Source organism: Poecilia reticulata, linkage group LG22, assembly GCF_000633615.1.
Source record: "Poecilia reticulata strain Guanapo linkage group LG22, Guppy_female_1.0+MT, whole genome shotgun sequence".
In the NCBI taxonomy this organism is placed as follows: Eukaryota; Metazoa; Chordata; class Actinopteri; order Cyprinodontiformes; family Poeciliidae; genus Poecilia; species Poecilia reticulata.
This window is the reverse complement of record NC_024352.1, coordinates 3,312,084-3,334,145: the sequence shown is the minus strand read 5'-3', so window position 1 is coordinate 3,334,145 and position 22,062 is coordinate 3,312,084. Positions and strand designations below refer to the sequence as shown.

The 22,062-nt window shown below is 37.6% G+C and overlaps 1 protein-coding gene across 3 annotated transcripts in view; it reads left to right on the top strand.

Moving 5' to 3' along the window:
- klc1a (kinesin light chain 1a) overlaps positions 1-22,062 on the top strand; it is a 33,865-nt gene that overhangs the window by 3,598 nt on the left and 8,205 nt on the right. For 2 of the 3 annotated variants that reach the window (XM_008398733.2, XM_008398734.2), the window contains exons 2-13: positions 2,402-2,669; positions 4,725-4,955; positions 5,705-5,783; positions 7,492-7,720; positions 8,571-8,658; positions 10,750-10,851; positions 14,198-14,371; positions 14,509-14,608; positions 15,570-15,622; positions 15,843-15,910; positions 16,188-16,296; positions 16,775-16,936. In XM_008398733.2, the coding sequence (XP_008396955.1) occupies positions 2,403-2,669; positions 4,725-4,955; positions 5,705-5,783; positions 7,492-7,720; positions 8,571-8,658; positions 10,750-10,851; positions 14,198-14,371; positions 14,509-14,608; positions 15,570-15,622; positions 15,843-15,910; positions 16,188-16,296; positions 16,775-16,936 (1,662 nt within the window). In that variant the 5' untranslated portion in view covers position 2,402. Of the gene's footprint in view, positions 1-2,401; positions 2,670-4,724; positions 4,956-5,704; positions 5,784-7,491; positions 7,721-8,570; positions 8,659-10,749; positions 10,852-14,197; positions 14,372-14,508; positions 14,609-15,569; positions 15,623-15,842; positions 15,911-16,187; positions 16,297-16,774; positions 16,937-20,058; positions 21,341-22,062 lie in introns of those variants that run through there. The other variant, XM_008398738.2, reaches the window with a different exon arrangement.

The following is a 22,062-nucleotide window of genomic DNA, read 5'->3' as shown; positions in this document are numbered from 1 at the left end:
ATTGGGTAATGCTGTAGATGTGAGGGGTGGGTGAAATAAGTTTATACTTCTACCAGCTCCTTTGAATGTGTAAACATAATTTACTACTGTTTTTTTAATTTATTTTACTTATTATTTTATTATGCTCATTCAGTAAGGTCAACCTCAGTGTTTACATCAGATAATAGTCCTGCTGTGATTTGTAATATGAGCTGATGAACAACTTTCTAATTAAGTAAAAGATTAAAATAATAGTTATAAGTTGCATTTTTTCATTTAACTGCACAAACATTTCTGAAACCCTTTTTGGTTCTAAAAAAAATCAGCTTGATCTTAACTTAAATATTTTGGGGGCTCTATAGTTCCTCCTCGCTTCACAAACCCCGTTTGTCACCGGCTGCTTCTGCGCCCATCCGTCCTGTAACAACAATACGCATGCAGCGTCAGCTTCCAACTTCCTGTGGATCTGATAGGCTCAGGGCCGGTTGCCGTGTCACATGGAGCGATCGGAGCTGCAGGCTTTCCTCGCTCCGTCCGCCTGGTTTGGTTTGCGGCTCGCCGTCTTGTCTCTGGTGCGTTCACTGACATCTGAAATGTGTGTGGCAGCTGAGGCAGAACTCGACGTCTCCACCTGGACCTGTAGAAGCGTTTACACAAAGGTGGGCTGGCTGCTTCATAACGCTATTGGGGAAACAAACAATGATACACAGACACAGGAGTTTCATTTCTGCATTTAACCACATGGTGCTTTTCTAATCATTCAGCTGAAATCAGTGGAGTTAGTCTGCTGTGCTAAAAGAGGTTTATTTAGTAGCTCGCTATAAGTTCTACAAAGCACTCCACTATAATCTTCTTACGCGGTGTGTGTGTGTGCGTGTGCATAAATAATAGAAAGCAAAGAAGCAACAGAGTGTGGAGAAGTCTAAAGTATGTGAGGTTATTAAAAGCTGTCACTAAATCTTCATAATAAGAGCATATATGAACTGATTGGTGTAGAACTTTATCATATCATTATGAAGCGTTGTTTATTCCAGGAGATGTTTAAGGAGGCAGCACATTTGCCTCATTATTTGTGTCAGATGTTTGGAGGTTTTTATGTGCAGCAGTCCATCCTTTGTATCACTTATCTGTAAATCAAACCCAGATCACGGCCCTCAGAACCGTCAGCAGACTGCCGTCTGGTTTGAACCGGGTCCTCCAACGGCACCAGAGACATCAGGATGCTGCTGCTCTCAAACGGAGCGCTGTTCAACGCATTTTATTGGATAATGTCTCACAGGCCAAGACTATGTGAAGCATACCGAGAAGGATTCATGACGTTCAAATTACCATATAAATCAAAACTGAAAATTGTGCAATTCTCATCAACAGTGAGTCAGTAACTTGCAGGGAAACTGTTGAGGTTACAGCTGCAGTAACTCTACCGGTAGAGACTGAATGGTTGCCTTGCAACATTGCTCAAGCTTAGCCAGATACAATAGAGTGTGTGTGAACTATTTTCAAAGTTTTGCCTCACTTTTTTTTTTTCTTTGTAAACTCTGACTTACTTCTGTCTGTTGGACAGATGGAAATGAATATTGGTTATTGAATATCGGCCCAGTTTTACTTGTAGGACCGATCCTAAAATACCAAAAATATCAATGTGTAACATTGGATGATTCTAGGGCTGGATGATATTATGTCTTTATGAAGTGTTTCATATCGAGCAGTATCAATAATTATTGATCAGTTTTTTTATTGTAAATACCTGAAACACTGCCAAACTGGTGGTGTSACGTTTCCTGTTTTATCCAGAGTTTTCATTCCAGATCGTTTTTATTTAAATTTTTTATTTTTAAGCAGTTATCAGGCCCGGTGGTGAAACCTGAACCTGCTGCTGCACAGGTTACTCAACAGGTTGTTGCTAGGCAACCCAAGTTCTGATGATGGTGATGCCACCCACTTTTCTTATCTAGCCTTGAGAGGTTGAGCGGATAAACTCTTTCCTCTGCCTACATCTCCCAGAAAGGAGTGCGGTTCTGGATCGGAGCTCAGTGACTATTCTATCAGATGTTTTATCTATTAGTATTGATCGTGTTCATCACCATTTATATATTGTTATTGATTTATTGTCCAGCTCCAGCTGATGCTGATATAGTGCTGTCATATTGTGCATCGCTACAGAAAAGTTGCTTTTCTCTTTAACAACTTCCTCACTGAAGAGTGTAGTGTGACTTGTGTTCGCTCACACAAATTTTCAGTGCATCTCTGTTGATCTAGACCACACCTTGTTCTTTAGAAAGGTATATATTACACATTACTATTACTATAATACAATGTTTTTGCACTAAATTGCTGTTTTTCTGTTGGGATAATGTGGTTTTGCAAGTCAGTAACCACTTCTTTTTAATTTCTTTTCTTTTGTTGTCACTAAAATGTGCAGGATGCGTGAGGACATGTCCACCATGGTGTGCGTGAAGGAGGAGGAGGACCCGGGGGAGAAACTGTCTCAGGATGAGATCATCTCCCGGACCAAGCAGGTGATGCAGGGCCTGGAAGCCCTGAAGCAGGAGCACCATTCCATCCTGGAGGGCCTGCTGGGCACGCTGCGCTGCCTGAAGCAGGACGAAGAGGGAGTCCTGGTGGAGGAGAAGTCGCACATGATCCGGAAGTCCCTGGAGATGCTGGAGCTCGGTCTGAGCGAGGCTCAGGTAGTCAGCGCTTTGGCCCTTGATGAATGAGGATCCTTTAGAAATCAGGAGGATTCGATTGTTTTCAGGACAGGTGGAAATATTACAGCTAGGATGGGTAAAATTGCCAACATATATTATATACTGATGTTCTCATGGAACCAACACTGGAGTAAATGACACAAGTAAATCCCTACTGACTGACTCATTTTGGGAGTTTATCATATTGTTTATCATTATTTGGATAATAATTAGTTTAGATCAGTGGTGAACAAACTTTTTGCAACATGAGCAAGAAACCCTTAGTTGACAGCATTGATGGTCTTCTCCAACTTAAAGCACAAAATCATTGTGTTGATTTTAATTTTTTTTTTATATCAAAAAATTAAACAATGAGAGAAAAGTGGCATTTTTTTTTAGTCTTAATTAATTGTTTAATACTTCTTTTCACTTTAGTTGGTCTAGAAAGTATGTTACTCAATTTCTAACAACAAAAAAAGTGAACTTTTTATTTTACAGGCTTTTTTTTTCCTAGTAAAATTTCGTTAGATGTTTACAGTCCTACTTACTATGTAATTAAAGTGGGAACCCCCCCGCTCCATTAAAAACAACTTTTTGCCTCACACTTTCCATTAAAGAAGAATTTAACTTTTCAACCACATGAAATTGTTTCAAGGGCCACAAATGACCCCGGGCTGCACTTTGGACTCCTCAGCCCCCCCATGATATACAGCAGTGGCAGCATAATGCTGTGGTAATGCTATTCTTCTGCACAGACTGTTGTAATATGTCTAAATTTGAAGATGTTCACAGTTATGAATATTAGACACTGAACATATGGCAATAATACGGGAATTTTGTGTGTCTGGACCTGGCAGACTGCAGCAAACTGTTTGTGTGCTGCAGGTTAAATTGAGACATTCTTAGACAAAACTGAAAGGAAATGAGAAGTGAAGAACAAAAGCAGAAGTGCTCTTGATTTTCTTTTAAATCGCAACTTTCCTGTGCCAATGTGAGTCATAAATGAGTTGTTATTCATGTTGCCTTAAACCGTCAGATAAAACTGCACAGCATGAACAATCTGCACACTCTCATTTACACCATGTAGGTTTTCTTTAGTTTTGTGGCTTGGTGTCACTAATGTCTCTGTGCAGCAAACTCATCATCTACACAAAAAAAAAAACTCATTAAATTTGTACTTTAACTATAACATGAGAGTAAAGTTCTGAAAGCCAGCCACTGTCCCCTTTGGAAAAGGGTGAGTTTTCAGGCAAAAAAAAAAAAAGATTTTAGCTTTTTATAATAGATCAGTGATTGGTCAAAAACTGCAATGGTTGCAAACCTAGAGAGTTTGAATTTTCTATTCCAAGTTCAAAATCCATTACTTTAGTTCCCTTTCTTACAGACCGTGCAAGAAATAATGAGATTCTTCACATATTTTACCGATTATTGGAATATCTGAAAAGATTATGCCAAGGCTGGACTGAAAACTAGTACAGATAAGACGAGGAAATTCCAAGCATTATTGCATTGTTTATCACTTATCATGATAAATTTCTTCTTTAATTTATCGTTGTCACGTTAAGCTCCATATAGTGATGTTTAACATACTCCAAAACGGTCTGTTACCAGGATTGTTAGATTTAATATTATCTTAATCAATCAAGTTTATTTGTACAACACATTTCAGTAACAAAGTGAACTAACACATTTCAGTAAAGCTCAAAGTGCTTTACATAATAAAAACACAATGTTTGATCAATGAAAACATCAGTTAATGTGAACATTTGATTAAACGCAATTATGATTTGGAGTTTGATGTAAATCACACTTCTTTAAATGATTGGTGTCCTAAAGAAATGAATTAAAAATGTGAGCAGTGTTTCTGTGGCTACAGAACAGTTGCCTAAAAAAGAACTAATAAATCCTTCTTATCGTCACTTCTGTCATTATCACAATGATCTCGGTAAACTTTAAGTCCAGATCCCCAACACGGAATATGTTGCTTCTTCCACACATCATGCACCACCTTTGAGTCGTGTTACCTGACCTGTGCTGGAACGTGTCTCTGCTCAGGTGATGATGGCGCTGTCCAGCCACCTGAGCTCTGTTGAGTCAGAGAAGCAAAAGCTGCGGGCGCAGGTACGCAGGCTGTGCCAGGAGAACCAGTGGCTGAGGGACGAGCTGGCGGGAACGCAGCAGAAGCTGCAGAAGAGCGAGCAGAGTGTAGCGCAGCTGGAGGAGGAGAAGAAGCACCTAGAGTTCATGAACCAGCTGAAGAAGTATGACGAGGACCTGTCCCCCTCGGTGAGTCCTCAGCTCCTCCTGTATGAGAGTTCAGAGCATCAACTGCAAAGAAATGGATCCATTTTATGGGTTAGAAAACTTCAACCAAGCCACATTTAATGGACCAGTGTTCGACTAGTCATATTGAGCCTGACTGTATGGAAACCTTAATTATAAATAATTACACCAAAAATGTAAATGTAAGTTGGTTTTGTTTAAAGGGGCATTGCTATGTAAAATTGACTTTTTGAGCTTTACATCATAACATGTTATGATCAAAAACAGTCCTGGAGTGTTGCTTTAATTCTTTCATAGATATTTGAGAAATCTTTTAATCACCATGGCAACCAGTCAACTGTCCAAAACACCTGGGTGGACCCAGCTCCGCCTTTGAGGTGAAGCTCGTCCTCAAAGCTGCCGTTATTATTTCTAGACTTCAGAGCTTCCTCCTCCTCAGAGCACCCAGCAGCCATAAAATTACAAAGTACAAATTGTTTTAAGTTGTATTGATACTGCATTTTTTAACAACTGAAGGTAACATTGTGCTATAAATGGCAATATGTGGAAAAAATACATAAAACTATGTAAATCCTCTCTTCTTGAATAATACAGGATTTTCAAATATTGGTGCTCCAATTATCAGTTTGAAATGAAAACCTGAGTGCAGAACGGCTGCTTTGAAACTTAACTTGTTCCTGTTTTTAGACAAAAACTTGACATTCTCTTCTCGTTTTTTTTTTAATCTATTTTTTCCCTCTTTTTACAACCAGGAAGAGAAGGAGTGTGACTCCAGTAAAGAGACCCTGGATGACCTCTTCCCAGATGACCAGGATGACCAAGCTCCAGGCAGTAAGTGTTCCATATACTTTCATCTGCTTTCTATACATTAACATAATACTGTGCAAAACTATAGTATGGTACATGGTTTATTTATTTATTTTTAAAATCTGAAAATCTTTGATAACCTTTAATGACACCCAGAGCAATTTTTGAATAAATATACACATATATACATAAAATGATTGAATAAATATACACACGAGCTCAACAACGAAGATATTTATTGTTTTTAATGTCCCATTAACATTTTATGCAAAAAAGGTGATTTTTTTTCACTCTTGTTTTTAATGCTTCAATGTCTAATGTGTTAATTTTGATTCATTAATTACATAAAGTCCTAGCCCTATGTTATGCATATCAAATGTGTTTATTTGACTGAAAGTGATTTTAGGCGGTTTAAACGCATGTTAATTTTACACTTGCATTATTTTCAAAATTATAAGGATGGAAACCTAGAAATGTGATACTGGTGATGTGGAGCAGGTGGGGAGAATCACACAGTTAAAGGAAAATAAATCAAGATAAATAAGATGGAGATGAGTGTGGAGGCATTACATAAGCTTGTTTATGCAAAAACATGCAACACCTGCTTCTTCCAGCATCCACTGCTTCCATAATACCAGTTAAAATGATACTCTTTGTGTCTGGTATAAACAGACTTTGGATTCAAATACCACCTGCAGAGGCACCTGGTTGTTTATATTGCATTATGAACATTAAGTCGACAAGAACAGTGTCTGTTCACTTCACTGTGTTCCAATAGCGGAGAAAAAAACTAGAAAAATAAATTGGTATAAATTTGAAATAAAATATTTAAAATGTATGAAGAGACAGGATGTCTGTGTTGTGGTATGTGAAGAAAACGGGCCTCATTATTCTTCTTCTTTTAGTAACTGAGGCGCCTGAGGCTCTCAGTGTCGGTACGCGGTGGATCTGTGGCGAGTTGTGGAGAAGATTCGATTTAGCTGAGCTCTGAGCTTGTTCAGACAGCCTGACTTGCTGTTAGGGGTTTTTATTAAACTGCAGTCAATGGGACAGGAACAATGGGGATGACAGCCCTGCATTCACTGAAATCAGCTCACCGCTTAAAGGCCCATTTTCCCTGCAATTACAATAAAATACACCACAGTTTTCTGTTGTAACTTGAATAAAACAATGGAGAAGTATTTAAAGCAGTGCAATGCAACTGCAAGTAATATAGCTGATGAATTTCTTGTTCACCATTAAAAGTGACGTTTCAAGTTCCAGTTTGATTTTATTAAATGATGCAAGAGTAACAATTGCAATATACTGACGCATTTTACTGCAAGAACGTGGAAATGAACCAAAGAGCACTTGTTCTTGTTTTATCAAGAAACTTTCTCGTTTAAACAAGAAAATAACCTTAGTGAGGTTAGTTATATCTTCTTTTAACAAAAAAAACTAGTTTTAACAAGATGAGTTTTATATTTCATTTGAATGAGATGAGTTTTATATCGCACTAAAACTGGACTTTTTGACTAAAACTGAAAAGTTTCTGGTTTTAATGAGTTTTGCATCGTTATAACTAGAAAGTTTCCTCATTTTAACGAGAAACACTCTCGTTATAACGAGATATTTCTGCTGAGTTTATTAACGAGGTCTAGCCGTTAAACTCATCATAACAATACCTGTGAAAAAATCTAGAGGTTTTTTGTTGTCTTGTATTTCAGCAATGTGTTTGTGTTTGTGTGTGCAGTGCAGCCAGCTCACGGTAGCGCAGCGGCAGCAGCTGCCCAGCAGGGCGGCTATGAGATCCCAGCCCGCCTCAGGACCCTTCACAACCTGGTGATCCAGTACGCGTCCCAGGGCAGGTACGAGGTGGCCGTGCCGCTCTGCAAGCAGGCGCTGGAAGACCTGGAGAAGACCTCTGGACACGACCACCCAGACGTAGCTACCATGCTTAACATCCTGGCGCTGGTTTATAGGTAAGGGAGTTCAGCTTTCACTACACGACAGTAGTGTTTGGAGTTCTCATTCATTTTCTCTTGTCTTAACATGTTTTCAATAAGAAGCAGAGTTGAACATTTTATCTTAAAATATGTTTTAACATAAGTTTTGCGTGAAGGCTGCAGAGGTTCACAGACCACAAGTCACTAAAAAAGGCCCACCTCAGAAATCCTTTTCTCCTTTTACGAGAGAGACAATGACCACACACATAAGCAGTTAATGAAAACAAGCTCAATAATTTCCATTTGCATGATTTTTTGTTTTCTCTTTTCTCTCTTTGTGCCAAAAACCAGATGATAAAAGTCTTCATTTTGGTGTTTTGGTCTCAACTAGCCCTTTGTTTGAAGGACCGTTTTGTTACTGAGATTTCATAATTCATTTTTATTTGTTGTTTCTGTTTTGCTTATTATTTTGGATATTTAAATGTATTCCAGTTCCAGTGTTAAATGTTCATTAGAACTTAATGTGTTTTTGCATTAGCATTACATTATTTAAAAATGGTCTCGGTACAATAACTCGTTTAGCTTGGATTCTCAGATTCTTGTTCCCTCGCGTTCAGATGAAACCAAAGATGGCTTTACACTAACAAAAATGGAAGTGTCCAGCTCTTCCACCAGATGGGTGGAAATTAATACTAATAATACATTTCATTTTTCACACTTGTCCAAGTACTCAAATACAAACTACATTCCCAAGATGCCAGGAATTGTTGTTGGATGTTTTGTTGCTTGAAACCCAACTTCTCAGCTCACTTATCCATCACTGCAGGAAACAAAGTACTATCTTGCTCTGTGTATTTATGCCCCACTCTTTATTCGTGTCTTTAAGGGATCAGAACAAATACAAGGAAGCAGCCAACCTGCTAAACGATGCTCTGGCCATCAGAGAGAAGACTCTTGGCAGAGACCATCCAGCTGTAAGTACATCTGCCTGCATAGATTACTAGGGAATACTCATTCAGTCATTTGGTTTGTAGAAATATTTGTGAACAGAGCTGAAGGCCTAGTAAACTCTTTTAGAAGTAAAATGACTGATGGCAGATGAAAAAGATACTTGATTCATGTTGTGACAACCAGTTGCTCAACTGAGCATAAAGACCGAGGATGTAGAAATAAAGCCATCCTGCATTTAGAGAGCTCATGACTTTGTTTTTTGGCTCGTTATAGTCTGGTCACAACAGTGAAATATATTTGTAATGAAATGTTGCATTTATAAACAGCTCCAAACAAAAAAAAAAAAAAAAAAAAAACTGCTCCATAGAGTCTGACTGTCAATGGTTGAAATTAATTTGAAGTAATAGTTGTCTTGAATTGTTAATATCCCACACTATCAAATGTCGTGTTCCTCTAGCAGTAGGTTAACTTGGAGATAATCAAAGTTAACCTACTGCTAGTGACATTACTTGTTGTGTTCCTAATATGATTTCATCTTCTTATTATATAAAAGACCCAAAGATTTGAGTGTGCTTTTTTTGCTGAATACATAAATGTAAAATTTAGAAATTTACTTTGTCAGACACATAGATGCATTTTATGTTGTCACACAAAACACAGTATGACTGCACTATGTGTTGACCTGCTCCCAATGGAAAAACACAAACATGCTCCATTACCCTCACTTTTCACAATAGATGTAATTGGATGGTATTAAAATGCACTAACCCATATAAAATGTATATTTTTCTGGTTATAACTCATTAAGTTGATAATTTAAACAAGCGATTTATGCATCGATTTCCTTCTGTTTGTACATTTCAAAGTGAGCATTAGCAGGTGGACTAACTATGTTAACCCCAGCAGGACAGTGTATTTCCTGTTTGGAGCCTCAGCGCCCTTCAGTTTATCAAACTGAGTAAGCCCTCCTCTCCTCTTCTCCAATCTGCCACTAGGCCCTGATTATCCATTTTCTCATTCTTAGTGTTTTTCTGTAATTCATAGTTTTCCTTTTACATCTTAAATGAGCTAAATGTGACTCATCTGTGATCACATTTATTTATTTTTTTATTTTTAGAAATCTGCCTTTCTGTTTGCTAAGATTTTAGCGCTTATATACCTTTAGACTTAATTAGATGGCCTCACATTAAATCAGGCAAGCTATTTATCCAGCTCACCAGAATTAAAAGCCAAGAGAAACAACTTGGTTCTTAGAAGAGATTTAAAATCAGCCAAGCTCCTGGCAGATCTTTGGTAATGGGAGACTGTTCTACAGTTTAATAGCTTTAGCTAAAAGAACTCAGTCTCCTTTGCTCACCAGTTTGGTCCTTGAAAGAACTAAAAGCATTTGGTTTTCACATCTTAACATCCTAAAATGGCAATGTTTATGTAAAAAATTGATACCAAAAGATTTAAAGGCAGAGAAAACAATTTCATTCACCAGTTTTTATAAAATGTGATCTGCTGGTACTGACTTTTAATAATAATAATTAAAAATGTTTATTTCCAAAGCACTTCTCTAAACACTGACAGGAGAACACATGAATGCATAGCATGTGGAAAAAAAACAGGATAAGCTAAATAAAGGCAGATTAGCTCATTTGATTTTCTTTTTGAGGTTCATAAAGTAAAAAGATATAAAGTCTGAATTAATGTTTGTTTTTTGTTTTTTTTCAAAGCCAGTTTTAAGCACATTGACATTTATGATATTGGTTAACACCACTTTCTGGGAAATCGTTAAATGATCGTGCTGGAAATCATTTTGTTGGTTTTTCGTCTAATGGTCCTCACAGCGTAGTCTAAAATTGAGTTGCAACAGGACACCTCCAGAGGCCTCCCTTTTTCTGAGCGAATACAGGTTCAATCAACTTGATTTGGATCATAATACTGGTTACCACAATCACGTCCTGATTGTATGATGTCATTTTTGAGGCACCTCACTTTTCCCCTTGTCAATTACTCATGTTGAATCGGTTGCACTACACTGGTGTGGTGGTGATTGAGTTGTTTGTGGAGAAATTTGATCAAACATTTAAAAATATTGTAAGATAATGAATGTTTTGTGTCCTTGGTAGGTGGCGGCTACCCTCAATAACCTTGCTGTCTTATATGGGAAGAGAGGGAAGTACAAGGAGGCAGAGCCTCTCTGCAAGAGAGCGCTGGAGATCAGAGAAAAGGTATGGCCGCCGTCAGTGGGATTAGTTTAAGATCATGTGCTAACGAACCACACGTCATTGAAAAGAAGGACTTGTCCTTGAACCAGGGAATTCGTTCACAGAATATTTTCTGTCTTTGACGGGGTTGTTTTAAACAGTGAAGGAAAAATCTGAAGACCATCCATCATTTTTGGAGGTTACAGTTCCCCCCCCCACCCCCCAACCACTTGGTGCACATGCGCAGACATTTTGAACTTTACATTGTGTACATTGCCGAGGTAAATATATAGATTGATAAAAACTATCTCTGAGCATCATGTCTGAACTGGACACTAACCTCAATTCATCTCGCTTTCTGGAAGCTGACAGTGCGTTTGAAGAGTTATAGACGGGATGCTTTGGAGCGCATCCTGCAGGATTTTGTACTGCTACCTCTCGTTCAGAGGGTTATGTCGACTTTTGATCACTTCAACTGGAGAAATGTTCCCTGATTTCAAAACTTTGGCTTAGATGGCACTTGTAATTTCAGTCTCCAGATCAACATCAAAATCTTGAGACATTTGATGCAATTCATGTCCATGCTCAGAATTTAAGTGCGATCATTTAATTTCATTGTTTACATGTTATACATACTGGGACCAGAGTCAGCGGTGTTTAATCAGAGCAGAGCAATTGCTGCATGCATTCATGGCAAAAAGAGGATTGTCTATTCAGTTTGTTGAATATTAAATCAAATCATTTTAAATATTTCACAATACCACCAACTATTAAAATGTGCATTATAATTCATGCCTTTTCAACAAGAGAATAATGTTTGGTATTTTTCTATTGAAAGTTTATTGATACAAGAACAGAGACAGTAAATAAATTGTAAATAGGTGTATAAATGTACATTAAGGTCCTGGTTCAGTACATCCCTGGGTTTTAATTTACACTTCTGTATGTTTTCATGTTGCTTCTATCTACAGAAACTATTTTACTTTGTTCAACGGTAAACAAATAATTTTTCAAATTTATGAAAATAGTTCCATTTTATTAATTTTTGATAGCTTTGAAGAGTGGCTGATAAGGATGTCTCTAAAGTGTTGGTTTGAATATTTCTAATCAACTAAGGATAATCGGGTATAACCAACTATATAAATTATGTGACAATAAAACATTCTGAAAATGATCAAGAATTATTATTCTTTTGGTCATTTTTGAATTAGATTGCACTAATAGTTGATTATAAGACATACATACATCACTTTGTAGTTGTATGATAACATGTGTCGTATGTATACGAGTTGTTTCTGAAAGCACCTTATTGGTTCGGCTGTTTTGATGTCCCGTCTCTCTAGACGGTTGAATGCCACTATACGCAGCAAGTTTTATATGTTCTTATATTTTCAGTCTGATTAGTAATCTGTTCACTCAGAATTTGAGAGAAAGTATTGAGATATTATGTAGTATTTTCTTTTAGCATACTGGCAAAAAAAATCTGCCAGATTTACATTGATTCAATGGATATCAGTTTGAGTACATTATCTTTATAGTTTTGTTTCATATCAATACAGTGAGCTGTAAGTGGATAACTGCTTCTATAACACATAGGGCATACTAAGTCACATCTGTTTATGGAAGTGAGAACCGATCTTGCCTCTTGAAAGCGTTTCCCATTTTCATTGGAACATTTGAGCCTCTTCCTGAATGAACTGCCAAGGGATGTGGTGAAAGGAGAGTGCTAGTGGTTGAGATAAACAACGTGAGGATACGGGATCCAGCACCTCTGTAGCACAGGAGGAAGTGTTGGCGGTCAGGACTAAGTTAATAGTGATAATAAATTTTCCTTGATACATCAAAGCCACCATGTGGGTTACAGACATTGAAGTGTGTCCACAGTGGGTTGCAAAGCAATCCTGCAGGGTGGAGGCTTTCCACAGACTGGCTCAGTGAACTAACAGCAAACACCAAAGTGGAAAAATAACTTGCTAGTGTGAGGGTTTATTGCCTGTCTTGTCTCTGCAAAGCGACGCTGAGGATTGCTGTTTCCTTTTGCAAACAGCCGTGTGACACATCCTTCCTCTTTCCTTTATAATTTCTCTGCTTGGTGACTTGTTGACCCGGTCAGCTGTGCTGCTCAGCCAGACTCAGAACACACCTTTTGCGATGATGTCAAGCTGCCTTGAATGATCCAACAGAGATTCACTGATCAGTATCTTATAGCCAGTTTCAGGCTTTCCTTATGCTTTGAGTAGGCTAGTCACAATAACAAATTTTGCAGGATAATAAATTGTCCCAGAAGTTGGCGCGATAAACGATAACGTTGTTTTGAGACCAATTTTAAGTATTAAACTGGTGATGGCATAATGATGCAAGAACACATTTTCAAAGATCAGGAAACTTTAAATTCCAATAAACATTTAACACTGGAACTGGAAGGCATTGTAAATATCCGAATGAAGTAAACAAAACAGAAACAACATATTAAATGGATTATGAAGTTACTGTTAACAAAATTACCTATCAAAAAAGGGCTAGTTGAGACCAACGCACCAGGAAGAGAGAGAAAACTGTAAAAAAAATAAATAAAAAAAGATCCAAATGGAAAATATTGATCTAATTGTAATTTATCATTTGATTAATTTATTTGTTTATTGTGACAGACCTAGCTGAGAGAGATTTAAATCAACTCTGAGAACAAACAAAATATCTTTCTCTCATCAGCTGTTCATGATGGGAGCCATAGCGGTGTCTATTGGCGAGGTCAATGCTGTAGCATTATTTATCTCTATCAAACAAAGAGCAATATGTTTCCACCTCCACCTTTCAAAAGTCTCCTATAACCGCAGTGTTTTTTAACAAACCCTTCTTTTTATTATATTCTGACCAGAACCAGATCCCATTTGTACTGGACAGGGCTCGACTCTCCTTGACACGAGGAGACTTCAGGTTTTTTTTTAATGTCCTTTTAAATTATGATGTTTCCCTGGGATTTCTGCTGGCAACACTGGTTCCAGAGTCATTGAGATCTCTGTAAATATGAGATTTTAATCCTTTATAACATAGTAAGCATAGGCCACTGTGGTTCCAACTACATTGAGATCATTAGCAAGATCATCCTGTGTAATTCTTTGCTGAACCCTCACCTTTCTCAAGATCTTCCTCTCTGATTGAGGAAAGATCTTATATAAAGCCAGGAGTTTTATTTTACAATAATTGTATGAACAGTTGTTAACATTATTCTTGTTGATGGTCTTGGAGCCGTTTGTAATTTCTTTTTTTTTTTGTCCTTCAACAACTCTTTGACGGTGTAGATGGCTCAAGAGTTTTGATTGTTGTTCTCTCTTTTTAATGAAAGAAAACTCTTGATGCTTTTTTTCCCCAGGTGTTGGGCAAGGACCACCCAGATGTGGCCAAGCAGCTGAACAACCTGGCCCTGCTGTGCCAGAACCAGGGCAAGTATGAGGAGGTGGAGTATTACTACATGAGAGCTCTGGAGATCTACCAGACCAAACTGGGACCAGATGACCCCAATGTGGCCAAAACCAAGAACAACCTGGTGAGGAAGGTTGAAGTTTTTAGGAGGGAAAACATTCCAAAGCATAAAATACTCCTGTCTCAAGGCTGAGACGTTGGCCTCGTTGGATCTCTTCACTGTAATTCTGATCACAATAGCTGGTTCTCTGTGTTCTCTAGGCTTCCTGTTACCTAAAGCAGGGCAAATTTAAGCAGGCTGAGACTCTGTATAAAGAAATCCTCACCCGCGCTCATGAGAGGGAGTTTGGCTCTGTTGATGGTAAGATTATATAAGAATATCAACTAAATAATAACATGTATAGTTATGACAAACATGTTAAAAGTATTCAACAATCCTTGATCTACCTAAAGAAAATCATTTTCTTTGTTCAGATTTCTATTGCAGGGATTGTGGSGGGGGGACAAAAAAAATGTTGTTTCTTGGGTATCAACTGATCAGAGCTGGTCAAGTGTAGAAATGCACTGATTGGATATTATCATTCATATCATCCCAATATTGAAAGAAAGAAAAATTATAGATCAGATATTGGTGACGATGTGCTCCATCCATAAAGGCAGATCTAGTTGGTCTAATTCTATGCTTTGTTCTCTGAGCGGCATCATGTTTTATTTATTTTACATTATATTTAGAATTCCTAATTGCACTTTCTGAACCATTTGAAAGAAGGTTTGTTTTGGTTTATTTTTACATGTTTGACCAAGGTAGTCAACCTATTGGTTTCATCAGTTTCAGTTTCTTTATTTATTTTTACATTGGCTGCTCTACTCTTAATTACACTGACTGAACAAATGAAAGTTGTTTTTAAATGTTTTTACATGTATTGTTTTATTTCAGTGTGCTGTACTGGTACAGAGTTAGCAAGTAAATTAGTAATTCAGTACATTTATTTCTGTTTAAATAAAGAAACATTTTAAATAAATTTAGCAATGTTTTTCTACATCGACCAATACTAAACCTCAGGTATTGCTATCAGAAGTAAAAAACAAAGTGGTTGCTGCATCCCTTGCCAAGTGTAAAATTAACGGGTTGTGCTGGCCAGTTAGAGGTCATCTGTAGTTCTGACTGAGTTACAGCCGACGGAGACAAAAATAATCAAACTACTAGGTGTTTTTAAGCAACCTCCAGCATCTGCTGTCAAAAGGAAGACAGCTGTAAACAAAAACAACTTTTTAGTTTACATGTTCTAGTTGCCACTGCTGATATTTGTTTTCCCTTTCAGATGAGAACAAACCAATCTGGATGCATGCTGAAGAGAGAGAGGAACAAAGCAAGGCGAGTCTGCAACACACTGAGTCTTAAACGTCTGTTTAAAATCATTTTACTCTAAGGCATTGTGATGTTCCTTGATAGTGGTGCATAAGTTGACAATTTCAGGTTCAATCTTGCAAGTCAAAGGCTTTAACCTGCCTGTGTTATTGGAATACAACATTGAGTAAATGCTGTATGTTCAGGCTTCTCTTTCTAAAGAATAGTTTTGTATGTTATTTCACAGGGGAAACTGAAGGACGGTTCACAATTTGGAGAATATGGAGGCTGGTACAAAGCATGTAAAGTTGACAGGTCAGTTTTTCCTCCTACATCTGGCATCATCAGCCTGAAATATTATTTATTATCAAGCTTCTTTTTGATATTCCAGTTTCATCCAAGTTATTCCCACTTCTGAATTGCCACAGGACACACCTGAACCAATTTACACATTTTCTTTTGAAAGATTTGTAATTTGTATTGTGGAGATGGCTAAAATGAACATGCAGTAAATCAGTAAACAATCGCAGTTCTTATTTTATTGATCAACAAAGTGACTTATCGACATTATAATCCTCTCACTGTTTTCCAGCCCCACGGTGACCACAACCCTGAAGAACCTGGGAGCTCTTTACAGGCGGCAGGGAAAGTTTGAGGCAGCTGAGACTCTGGAGGAGGCAGCCATGCGCTCCAGAAAGCAGGTGGGTGTTTCACTTCTGCTGGTTGTAGTGAGACAAACACCACAAGTGTTTGTCTAATTTTGGGTTAAAAATTAAACTTTATGAAAATGCTCATTTTGATTTAAACAATTTAAAAATATTGTGGGTTCCTTGTTTGAGAAAACTTAGAGAACAGAGCAGGATGGCTCACACTGCAGAACTTTTTCTGAACTATGTGTGAGAATATTCAAGTGAAACTGGAAGAGTCACATGGCAAAAACCCTTTGTTTAGAATATATCAAAACAGTATGAGATAAAACAAAATGCTGAATTAGTTGCACCTAATATCTTATTCAAGTCCAGATCAGCGAATGACATGACACATTACTGTCTAGACATTAAAAAGTAATTAATTGAATTACTTTGTTGCAGTTTATGACATAGCTGCAGTGAAATTACATGAACTTGTTGCAACCCATTCCATTTTTAAAGTAACCTACCGAGCTCTGTTGTGTTTCAGGGTCTGGACAACGTGCACAAGCAACGCGTTGCTGAGGTTCTCAGTGAACCAGAGACCGGCGACAAGCAACGCAGCCGAGAGAGTCTGACTTCAGACACGGTGAAGTACGAGAGCGGGCCGGACGGTGGCGAGGAAGTGAGTATGAGCGTGGAGTGGAACGGGGTAAGTACAGTACACAGCCCTCAGCGCTTTATACCAGCAGCATGTCAGCTGGAACAACAGCTGTGTTTCTTTGATACTCAGCCTCCATCTTTATGGACCAAAGCCATAGCTGCAAATGAATGAAGGGAGTGAGGATAAAAGCAGAGAACTATAACCATCTGAAAGTTTGCTTCCCTCTGTTTGTTTTTGATTCAGTCAGCGTTGTAAACTTAACACCCGTTTCATTTATTAGATTACAATTAATGTCTGTTTGGGTGTTTGGGGGAAAAAGCATTGTTCGGTGGCTTCTCTCAATAAAGATACATACAAAGTGTTTTTAAAAACAGAAATTTCAAATGTTGCCCTTTTAATGTTATAGTAACATCCAAAGGTTATAACCTTTGGACTTGAATTATAAAACATTTTAAAACGAATTATGGTATATCTTCTATGAAACAGATTGAAGTTTCATCATTTGAGGGGAAAAGCTATTAGTTACTGAGTTATTGTAATCACACAAAGCTTTTCTTTTATGATGCATTAACTAGTTATATTTGTGTATATTTATAACAAAGACACAATGACAACAAACGTTTAGCATCTTATATTAGCAGTTACCAGCATTAGCCCAGCTAGCCACCTGAAGGAACAGCTTGAATACAGCTTCCTTTCTAAAAGCTTCTTGTATATCTGTGCTTATTCTGTCTTCATTCTTAAACATTTCACTAACACTGAAATTGTGGAACTTTCAGTCATCTTTCTGAAATAACTTCCATACTGAAGTGTTATTAGCTCAACCTGGTAGCATTCAATGGTTTTCTTTATGGCAGTCGACACTTTGGCCTTATCCACACGTAGCGGTTCTTATTAAAACAATTAACTCCACCACATTGTTTAAAAAGAAAAAAAATTGTACACTTGCGATCAGTTTCAGAAAAGTTTTCATCTGCATGAAACCCCTCAAATCCAAATCTGAGCTTTGTTTTAAACATGCCAAACCAATAGGGGGCAGTGTAATGCAGAGCTGAAATCTATGTCAGCCAATCGGAATCCTTCAAAACAACCTCGACTGCCTGTTAGGAATTAAACATGACTTAATTTGTGTTGGCAGGCGTATAGGTTGAACTGCTTTTTAAATAACTTATTAGAAAGCATACTTATTAAAACATAAGACAATGTTGATTGGGAATCTTATCAAAGCAAGTATGTTGATGTTGCATTGTTTGTCACAGAACCTAAAACTCTGTTTTTCCACGTGCACATGCAAACATGGAAAAACTCCACTTCTGTTGCAGTTTTATAAATAATAATTTTTAGTGATTTTAAACTGAGCTTTGTGGCTGAAAGGACAAAATGCATGAAAATATATTTGTTTCCCCAGAAATCCAGCTATGTGTGGACAAGGCCCAAGAGTATGTTTAGTTTAAGGCAGGCCAATCGGTGATCTGGTCCAGTCAAGGATAAAATCATTTGATCCCAGATGCCTGCTCGTTTTTTTGAGCATTCCTAGCTTAAAATTTTCTCTGTTCCACTTTGTAACCCACTAAAACATTTTTCTACAGTAAATCTACCACATACAGTATAAACCCATCCAGTCTGACTCTCTGCAGCACAGCCACGTTTCTAACCTTCTGGAGAGTCTGCAGTGTTCTGCTTCTAGTCGCTGCAGTGACACTACATGTAGATGTAGACTTGGCTGTAAATTGCTGCTGCTTCTGCTGAACTAGTCCTCTTGCATAGCAACGGTTGCCATAGCACCCTGAACAATCAATGAGTATCTGAGCCACCCCTGGTCATGACTGTGGGAGTGTTTCTAGAGAGGATGCAGCCGAACCAAACAGCTGAACCCAGCTGAGCTTCAGAAGGAACTGTTTTTGTCTTCATTTATACTTAACAGAAAAAAATATTCAACTGAATTTATATTAATAGATGATAAACTGTTGATTTACAATACATTATTGTCAAATTTGTTACATCTTTATGCCTGTACTTCACCATCTCTCTGCAATTTCAAAGCCATATTTTGGTTTTCAACTTGTCAAAGAAATCGTTTCCTCTTCAGCGCCCTCTACAGGCAACTGTGAAACCACTTCTCTTCCCTCTAATTAATAAATCAAACTTAAAAATCTTTTCTGACTTAACCAGGGCTCTGTACTGTACTCCTGCTTGATGTTCTCTATCTGTGTGCATTGTGCTGCATGTGTCCATGTATTTGTTTGATGTGCTGCTTTCTGAGAATGAAAACTGTGACTTTTCTCCTCATTTTTTTCCTTCACGTTTTTTTTTTTTTTTTTTTTTTTTACCTTTGTCACTAAATATGTTTGCAGCCAGAGAGGAAAAAAAGAAATTGCAGTGCGTAGCTTATCTCTTTTTAGCTCGATTTTAAATACAAGAAGAAAAAAAATCAGAAGTGGAAAAAATATCTAAGTTAATAGCTTAATGGGGGGTAAACATTTTTTTAATAAGTTGAGCAAAAAAAACAAAAACCCTCATATCTGTTTGCAAAATAATTCAACCACCCGGTTCAGCAGAGCTCTGGCTGCTCTCGTGTTTTGTTTTTTATTCCTCTCCTGTTTTTTTGCTTTGCTTTAACAATAACAAATTTCCACTGCCCTAATAAAAGTCTCAAATGTTTTCCAAATTCAGACACAGGATTAAACCAACACAGTGAACTGTTAAATAGCTCCACCTAGCGGTCAAATCTGAAAAAGCAGTATTTYGTGATAAAGTAATAGTGGAAAATGGAAGTCCAGACGTCGAGAAAAGGTTTTCTAGCCAATTGAAGAACCTTAGACCCATTTGTGGAAATCAGRCCTGCTGTACTTGCACAAGTTGGGAAAATATCATTGTTTACCATATTGAATGACATAAATATATATTTARATTTGTGCCTTTTTGTTTGACTATTTTTTTTWGTTTTTTCTGATGTGTGTACAGATCTAGTGGCTCCTTCCACTGTTTGGTGAACAGAGCTTGTGTCTGATTGGTGGAAACCCTGTCTGCTGCTGTTTTTGTTTCCCTCCATCTGCCTGCTTAGCTTTGCTTTTGCAACTTTTGCTCCATGTCTCATGTGCCTTTGTTCCTCCACCTGTCACTGTTTATATTTCTCTCTCTCTTGTCTTTCTGCTCTGTCTGGATGGCAGGCTTAACTCCAGATGCCTTGTAATGGTTCTAAAAACTTGTCTTCTGCATGACGGATGCCTGGCCTCACCTCGCCTCCACCCCTCCAGCTTTGCGGTTTTCTTCAATTTCCGGCTCCAACCCCCTCCAACCCCTCGCTCTTTTTTTTTTTTTCCTTGGAGGGATTCTGTACACCACACTGATATCACTCTGACGCCCCTCTAACCCCACTGAAGTGTTCATCTGCTGTGGGCGGTGGGCGACCGCTGTGACAGTGTGTCCTTAAACATAGCTGTTCTGCCCAGGAATTCTCTTCATTTTGGCCTGAACTCCAAAACAATGAGCTTATTGTTACTGTTCCTTGCAAAAGTTTTCATATTTCTGGAACTTTTTCTCTTTTTGTCAGGATACAATCATAAAATTCAGCATTGTGATTTTTGGAGGATTTTATGGGAGAGACCAACACAAAGTAGAGAATAATTGTGAAATAGAAGGAAAAGATGCAGTTTTCAAAACCTTTAACAATTTAAAATCTGAAAAGTGTGGCAATGTTTGTTTTTTTTTTAATTCAGCACCTTTTACTTTGATGCACTAACAAATATGTATCATAGCAACCAACTGCCTTCAGAAGTCACTTAATTAGTCGGTACTTCTGCTGCACAACATCCACAGTGAATCATGGTGGTGGCAGCACCATTCTGTGTAGACAGAAAAGAAATATCTGGTCAGAGTAAATGGACAATGACTTGTGAACAAGTGGCCRAAGATCTACATTCATATKTGGGAGCAGCTAACAATTATTTTAGTAATTGAGTATTTCATCAAGTATTCTTACATTTATTCAGATAAAGAAATTGGCACATTATGCAGATTTTCCATTTAACCTTTTAGGCCTATTAAATACTAGAAATATGTTTAAAAAAAAAAAAAAGCTAAACAATTCAATTCCTTTCTCAAAATAAGAAAATAAAAATATAATTGCCTAAAATTTAATAACAACATTCCATCACTTGATCATATTTAGCTAATTTACTGTTTATTTGACTTATTTTACTAATTGACCATTTATTTTGCGGAGTTGATAAAAAAAGCTGTTTGGATAATGACTGAAGAGAGCTGGATACAAAAATGACATGGAAGTCCACGGTTATTTGCTGCTATTTTGTGTTGGTTTGTTGCCTAAAAGCTCACAAAAAAAAAAAAAAAAAGGTTTGTGATTGTGACTTGAACAAGTTATAAGGGGGAATGAATTATTTTGCATCACATTTAAATAAAAATTGCTAAAGCTGTTTAGAGCTCAACACAGCTGTCAGATGGTTGTTTTAATTCTTACACATGTTGTTTTTTACGACACCTGTGTATGTWTATGCAGTTTTATGGAAACGTGGATCTYATTTATCAGAAATTAGTTTGGACAAAAACCTTAAAAGAAACGTTGGTTTTGTTCAAAAAGCAGGTTTTCGCCTATATTAAAAATAATCAGGATCAAGCATTGGATCTGCTCCTCTGTCATTAGTCATGTTTGTAAAAACGGAGCCGACTTAAAGGCTACRTGTCCAAATGAAACAAAACGGTAACGAAGTGTCAAGGACGAAGAGAAATAACACAGATTAGATAAGAGACATTATGGCTGATGTTGATTTTCCTTTGGGTCAGAATCRAAGGATGTTCAAACATATCAGCTCCTATTAAAATCCACTACAATAATCTTCATGTCTTATAGAAAMATAACCTGTCGATGGCATTATGACGTGACCTATTCCAGTCGGAGAACACACAGTAGATGCTGTTCAAACTTTGTCACCAGGGGTGCATTCACACTGCAGCCTGAAGTGACCCAATTCCGATTTTTTTGATGTAATGCGACCTGTATCCGATCTAATCATGGCAGTGTGAAAAGCACAGGTCAGATTCTTTTTTGAATGTGACCCATATCCGATACGTATCCGATTCAAATGCGACCTAACGTCCTGGCTGTATTCATCCGAACTGAACGTCACTGTTTATCAACAAATCTCACTATTCTG